Raw genomic sequence first — 7,647 nt, forward strand, 5'->3', positions numbered from 1 at the left:
TGGGTACTACTTTATCACTTGCCACAAGTGACCTTCCAATTTTCACGTCTGCTGGCATGGATAGGTCTTCCACTGTTTCCACAATTATTGGGCTTCCTTGGGGATGTTCTTTTATTCTTCTGTATGGCATCTGGTACTCCTTTGTGATCCAGCACCTTGATACTCACAAGGGTTTGCTGAAATGCAGAATCTATGACAAAGTTGCATTTTTGGCCATCCAGCTTTCCTGTCACGCAGACACTATGTGTTCTTGCCATTTTACACTTAGCTGTTGGGACTTTCACGATGCTGGTTTCCATAGGATGACTTACTGGTAGTATTCTTCTTACACTGGCTCCTGATTTGTCCTTGCTCTCCACAGTTCCAACAACCTTTCTGTGTAGCAGCCTTTCCTGCTGTGGAATCTTCCTTGTGTTGAAGTTGCCTGCATTGAGCTCTCTTGTATGTTACAGTGGCAGCAAAGTTCCTCAAACTTCTCTGAAAGCTGCCCTTTTCTGACCTTCAATCCTGATGACTGTACCAACCTTGGTACCTCTGTGCTGGACTTAATGTAGGATTCGAATTCAAGAGCTCTGGCCAATGCATCCTGCTTTACTTGTATCTTCAGTTGTGGACTGTACAAGGCATCTACAAACTGATCCCTCAGCAACAGCTTAATGACATCAGATGGTGCAGTTGGGTAGGCCTTGTGTGCCATACTTTCAAAATCTTGTTCCAGCTCTTGCAGACTCTTCCCTTTAACACGAACTCTCGTCCTAAACCTAGCCCTGTAGACTTTGGACTGATTTTGAGTTCCATACCTGCTTTCTAGAGCAACTACCAGTGCTCTATAGTTGTGCCTGTCGTCTGCTGACAACTGTTCAAGTATTTCCAGTGGTTGTCCCTTCAAGCTCATTGCCAGGTGCACTGCTTTCTGCTCCTCTGTCCATCCACTGATTTCTGCCAGGAGCTCAAATTGTGCTCTATATGCTTCCCATGGTGCCTTCCCATCGAATTCCTGTGGCTTTTTTCTTATTGGATCACCTTATTGCTGACACTCATGTCTGGAATGTGACTTCTAGTAGGACTGAAGATGTCTGCATTAGGGTCTACCTGCAGGGTCTAGAAGGGACAGGAAGCCTGTTGTCTGGGGCTGATTAGGTCCATGGCTAATATATACTCCTTGTGTAAAAGACAGTAAATTATCCTTTGATGTATTTAATTCACTTTGAAATTTACTAATCTTTTCCATTTGTATATGCTGGCATTCTCTCAACTGTGGGAGATTTTCTTCTTGTTTATTTTCTTTCTCCTCCAACCACTGCTGTAGTCTCTGTTGTTTATTTTGTTGTTCGAGCTGTCACAGTTGCAGGTTTTCTTGCTACTGCTGTTGTCTCTCTTCTTGTTTCTTTTCTCATTCCTCGTTTTTCTTTTTCCTCCAACAACTGCTGTAGTCTCTCTTCTTCTTTATTTTCTTTCTCCTCCAACCACTGTTGTAGTCTCTTTTCTTGTTTATTTCCTCGTTTTTCTTGTTTCTTTTGCTATTTTTGTTTTGCTGCTATCAAATCTGCTAAGTCGTAGTTTGATTTGCCACTTCTGGTTTCCATCTTTTTTTTTTTTTCCATCCCACTTCTGACACTAATTTGTTACGTCTCTGCTCGTTTGTTAATTTCCTGTAGAAATTCTTTCCGAGAAACTTCAGTGATACAAGTCCTTTCTTAAATAAAACTAGTTTATTCTTTCTCGATACAAACTTTGTAATGCACAGAATTTCCACGGTCACTTTAAACTTAACAACCATTATAATACTTGCTATAAATCACAGTGATTCACACACTTTGCTTACGGTGCCTACTGTTTGCTTGACTCAATTATCTATCTTTTCAATCTGCCTATCTTGCTGGCTTTCTTTGTCAGGCTTATGTACTAAAAAAAGGGTGTTTAGCAAACTTAGACATTCACGGGGTTCCTCGATAATTCTAGAAACTCCAGCGCGCATGCTTCCAGCATCACGCGACTTCCGCTGTCTTAACAATATATATTTTTTAATTTATCAAAGTTTGTGTCAAAATATATGCAAATTTTTGAAGGTATTAAACAGAGTTTATATATGATACACAGATATTACTAATAAAGTTACTCAAGTTATGATAATTCATATTTTATATGAAAATTCAAGGACCTAATCAGTTAACACTTATTCAAAATAATGAAACTATATACAGGACTTGGTGAAATAGTGAGCTACAACTGTGATTTTATTAGTATCTAACTCTCAAAATAAAGTTATTACTAGTTTACTCAGTGTCTTAAAGTTATTACAGTATTTTTAAAATTGAATTCTTAGTGATACCAAAATGTATTTAAGATTCTAGATGATGTTTGTGAAAGTCTTATATTTCTGTTCATAGAACATTATGTACATAACAGAACTGTATGAAGTATTTAAAGTTAATACCAGGGTTTGATGTGTATTCATAATTTCTTAGTTTGACAAACAATATCTGGAAATAATGGAACTAGTCGGGATGCATACTGACTTTTTAAATCTTGTAAAGGATTGGGAAAATCACATTGTTAATTTAATCCATGTAACAGAAAAGGGATTTACCACTGTTTCTTAAAGTATCTTTAAACTATTTTTAGAGAGGAGCATCTGATTACATTATTTTGTCAAAAGATTTAATAGAAGGTGATGGTGGAGAATGTGATAAAGCAGGGGTCAGTTATAGAGCCTTCTTTTACCAAACCAATCGTTGTAAAGTGCCTCCTGGGACGTAAGTTGTTTTTCAGAGTTTCATAATTTTTTTTATTATCAGAGATGTATTGAACTTTGTAAGCTCAAACTATAATTTCATAACTGATTCTTATGGAAGCTATTTCTGTGATCATGTGGACAACACATGTGTATTTATGTAAGAAAGTATATAATAATTTAAGTGTAACATAAATGACATAACTACTCTGATGTGTAATAAACAAGTAAAAATTATAATATTACTTGACACATTTTGTGTATCTTGTGAAAAGATAGCAGTTAGGTAGGTTAACAGAAAGTTAATACACTGGATGCCACAATAACTGAATGATAATGTTAACTGATGAAATAAGAATTCTGCATTAACAGTAATGTTTATTGATATAGGGTAGCAAATGTTAAAAGTTAAAAGTTTAAAAGCTGGATTTTTATGTTTATTAACATATTTAAAAACAATTAAAGAAAGGAAAAACTATTAAAACAAGAATTAGAAAAATTCATTTAAAGTTGACTGTCTACTATTTTGTGGAGCAATTCATTAATAAATCTTTCACATTCATGCTGTTTATGAAACTTGCCTGATCTGTGCTGTATGCCATATTGAAATATTTGAAGCGCCTCTCGCATTTCAGCATTTATTGGTGGTTTATCAGCTTTATGGGCTTCAACTACTTCTTTATCTTTCAATTCTGGGTCTGTCCGAATAACAGTCTGACAAAACATTAGTAAAACATAGTTTTAATGCTGATTCGATCCGGTCATCTTTTCCACTGCACTTTCTCTTACAGTTTAGGTTTTCATTCTGTTTTGCTCCCTCTCTCAATGTCGGATTGATTTTCTAAAATTTTACATAAAAGAGGGAAAATTTTAATTGCACTTGCATCACATTGTCCCATTTTTGGTAACTTATCATAGCATTCTAAAATGGCAACTTTTTCTTTAAGGGTTAGATATTTACATTTCTTATGCACTTCTTCCATTATTAAAGAGGGTTAACAAAAATTGAAATTCATGGGAGCATTGTCTTGCACGAAGTAATGAAAACAACTAATTATGGAAAGGAAATGCAAGAGTGTAAAGGATCTTAATGACAACTTAACCACACTCTATTTTATGGTGAACCTTTCTCAGATCACTTGCCCTTCAGATGGTTAAGTTGATGACAAAAAACAAAGCACTGATTACAATAAATGACATTTTTTGTACGTATTTTTATGTTTAGTCAGGACTTAGTAATTCTCATAACATTGTACAAATGACAACATTATTCCTGATCACAATAAGTGGCATCCAGTGTATGTCTTTAACTGTTATTTAAATAAAATATTAAGTTAAAATGTCATAAAGTGTTTATGGATACAACAGAAAGCTAATAAAATGTTTTCTCAGCATTTAACAAATAGTTGTTTTTCAATTTCAGTTGCTTAAAAAATCAACCACTTGATCTCTGGAATGAAGATGATGTGAGTATGTGAAGATACACACTAGGATATAGTAAATATGTTCTAAACCATTTAATGTTTGTAATGAAGACGATGTATGTCAAGCTACACTTTAGTATATAATACAGTAACAGATATTTTCTAAACCATTTGATTTTTGTAATTAAGATGATGTATGTCAAGCTACACTTTAGTATATAATACAGTAACAGATATTTTCTCAACCATTTGATCTTTGTAATGAAGATGATGTATGTCAAGCTACACTTTAGGATATAATACAGTAACAGATATTTTCTCAACCATTTGATCTTTGTAATGAAGGTCATCACTGAGGCCGGTATGTGGATACACCTCATACTTCTGTTTCATATTGTTTACCTCACATGGCCGTTTCTTGCTCAATGGGTTTTTGTTTACCTCCAATCGCCATCTTACACACTGTGGTGTCGTTATGACTGGTGAATACTATGTTTTCGTTCTTTCTTACTTTTTCAGGCTCCTTTTTCTCTAGTATACTGTGGATCCCACTCTGTGACAAGTGGTACCTGAACAGGTATATTTTTTCTTTCAAAATCCACACTGTCCATCCTGTGACCATGCTTGACGTCAATTTTATTGTAGCCGTTTCTACTGCAGATCTGATGTATAATTCCAGATGTTGTTTGTGTATTTCCATTCATTTGTCATCTATGCTGAAATAATTTCATTACAGAATTAGGTTACGCACACTGAAAAGATGAGGTGTTCTGTAGGACTGCTTGTAGTTCTCTTCAGTGATTGTTTGCTTCATAATATGTTCATCCCAGACTGTATACTCATGAACTAATATCAGTAAAGCAGACAGGGATTGCTACCCATCTCTGATGCTCCCTGATGTTGAGACTCTTCCTGCCGCAAACCTGATGTACAAATCCAGATGCTGCCAGGTGTTGATATTTTCACATTTCCCACCCAGACTCGCCACTTCTGGTAATGTGTGGTTTAGGTCCTGTGATCAATCTTGAAGTGATTAACAAGTGCAAATATGGAGAGGGCACTGGTTATGATAGGGTCTGTGTCACTCTCCTATTGGTGGAGAGCTGCAGCATAATCATTAACATGTGGATATGCAGAAGTGGGAGGTGGAAGGCTAGTGGCAAGCATTGAAAATTTGTGTCAATAGAGGGCAGTACTACTGGAGAAAAGAAGGTAAGTATCTATCGGAAATACATTTTCAGTTTAGGAAAATGTTTTTATCATGTTTATGGTATTGAGGGAGTCAATAATCATTAGTACAAATAGGTTTCACATTTAATGCTTACTTACAAACTTATGTAACGGAAGGTAAACAGAGAAGAAATAGATATCTCTTTGTTTTTTCTCATGATTTTTTACTCTAATATTATTTTTTACCTTAGAGTTTAAATGCATGTGTTAGAATAATTGCCCTAACATAACCTCTCACCATATGATGTGTATTACATGTCAAGGCATTGCTCTAGTATTAGTTTACATTAGATCAACAATTCTCAATCTGTGATTTCTGATCTCCCATCAGTTATGTAGAAAGGAAGTGCCAGTATGGTATATAGATCTCATTGTAGTCCACAGCATTAAAAAAAAAACTCAAATGGTCCATAGAAAAAAAAAAAAGGTTAAGAACCACTCCACTAGATAATTTTTAATACAACTAGGGCAACCACTGTTTTAACGTAATATCTCACCATATCATCTGTAATACATGTAGTCAAAGTATTGTTATAATATGGCTTATAAGTAGATGATTTCGATTTCTTTTCTGAGTTTGCTTTTATACTATCAACAAAGCAGGGACTCGAAGTTCTGAACGTCTTTTTTATGCATTACAGAACAATCATCACTTCCCTATAATCCTCCCGTCTTCTATGTGACATATTGTGTATGCCTCTGGAGATCTTACCTAAGCTCTGCTCTTCTGACTTAATTCAGATTTTCCCTTCAGTGCTAGACCACTCAACAGGTATATGTAGATGGGTGATATACATAATTCATAATTTTCTCTACATATACCTGTTGAGTGGTCTAACACTGAAGTGGGTGATATACATAATTCATAATTTCTTCTACATATACCTGTTGAGTGGTCTAGCACTGAAGTAGGTGATATACATAATTCATAATTTTCTCTACATATACCTGTTGAGTGGTCTAACACTGAAGTAGGTGATATACATAATTCATAATTTTCTCTACATATACCTGTTGAGTGGTCTAACACTGAAGTGGGTGATATACATAATTCATAATTTTCTCTACATATACCTGTTGAGTGGTCTAACACTGAAGTGGTGATATACATAATTCATAATTTTCCTTCAGTGCTAGACCACTCAACAGGTATATGTAGATAGGTGATATTGATTGTTTTACTCACTCTTGATTATTCCTTTGTCTGTACTTTTAGGGGGCATCTTGGTTCATTTATTCATATATTGGTTTCAGATGTCCATCAGATTTTTTAATTTGGATTTACTGTCCAATTTTATCTTTCTCTTCCTCCACTTTCAGTTTTTTCATTTTTGCCTCTTTCATGTAATCCAGTTAATATTCAAATTTTGGATCAGGATTATTCAGACCTTTTACAGAAAAGGCCTATTGCAACATAGTTTCATGTTTCTTCAGCTTTTTACTCTGATATTATGCAGCACTGAAGATATTTGGCGATTCAATACCAGTAATACAACTTCAATATCTCAATCATTATCTGTAAATTCCTCATTTCAAGATGGAAACCAGGAAAATTTTATAAAAACTCTTTTGTCAGTATTTCTGGATAATGAAAGAGGATATAAATGATGCTTCCTTATGCATACTGATTCACCTGTCTTCTTATCTCATATTTATATAGGAGGTTTTACAAACTACACGACTAAAATGTGACAATTTTCAGATTAAGAAAAGTATTTTTAAGTTTAATCTGAAAATGTCTTTGCAATCAGAGCAGTCAATATTCTAACACCTTATAATCATCAAGAAATGTTTAGTAAAACTACATTAAAAATTCTGATTCTTCTATAAAAAGGACTTGTAATGTTTCCAAAAGCTTGTGAAGATATGTGAGAAACATATTAGAAGGTGTAGTATGGATACACTAAAGGTCAATTTGGAGTCACAAATTTGGTCAAATCAATCAAGCCCATAACAAGAGAGTTAATACAAGTAATTGAACTTCTATTTTAACATAACCTCAAACCATGTGTCTTGTAATACTGTAATCAAAGTAGTGTTTTAACATAAATTTAAACTACATGATTTTTAATATACACCTGGAAAAAAGTTAAGCACCTCGTGTTTTTTTCAAGTGATTCAGATTCGACGTTCTTGTGACTGATTATAAATTACCATTCAATCTAAACGTGTTTATCAAATGAAATTATGCATTATTGGGCACAAGAAAACAAGATTATCACTGTAAAATAACAATTTTTAACTTTACTATATCATGAC

The 7,647-nt window shown here is 34.3% G+C and overlaps 1 protein-coding gene across 1 annotated transcript in view; it reads left to right on the top strand.

Moving 5' to 3' along the window:
- The window catches only part of LOC111089269 (hapless 2-like), a gene marked incomplete at both ends in the record, with an annotated part of 63,766 nt that overhangs the window by 36,558 nt on the left and 19,561 nt on the right, over positions 1 to 7,647 (top strand). Inside the window, 2 exons of the mRNA XM_022401456.1 lie at positions 2,626 to 2,756; positions 4,158 to 4,200. Of these exons, the coding sequence (XP_022257164.1) occupies positions 2,626 to 2,756; positions 4,158 to 4,200 (174 nt within the window). The remainder of the gene's footprint in view (positions 1 to 2,625; positions 2,757 to 4,157; positions 4,201 to 7,647) is intronic.

The sequence above is a fragment of the Limulus polyphemus genome, unplaced genomic scaffold (genome assembly GCF_000517525.1).
Source record: "Limulus polyphemus unplaced genomic scaffold, Limulus_polyphemus-2.1.2 Scaffold5728, whole genome shotgun sequence".
Lineage (NCBI taxonomy): Eukaryota > Metazoa > Arthropoda > Merostomata > Xiphosura > Limulidae > Limulus > Limulus polyphemus.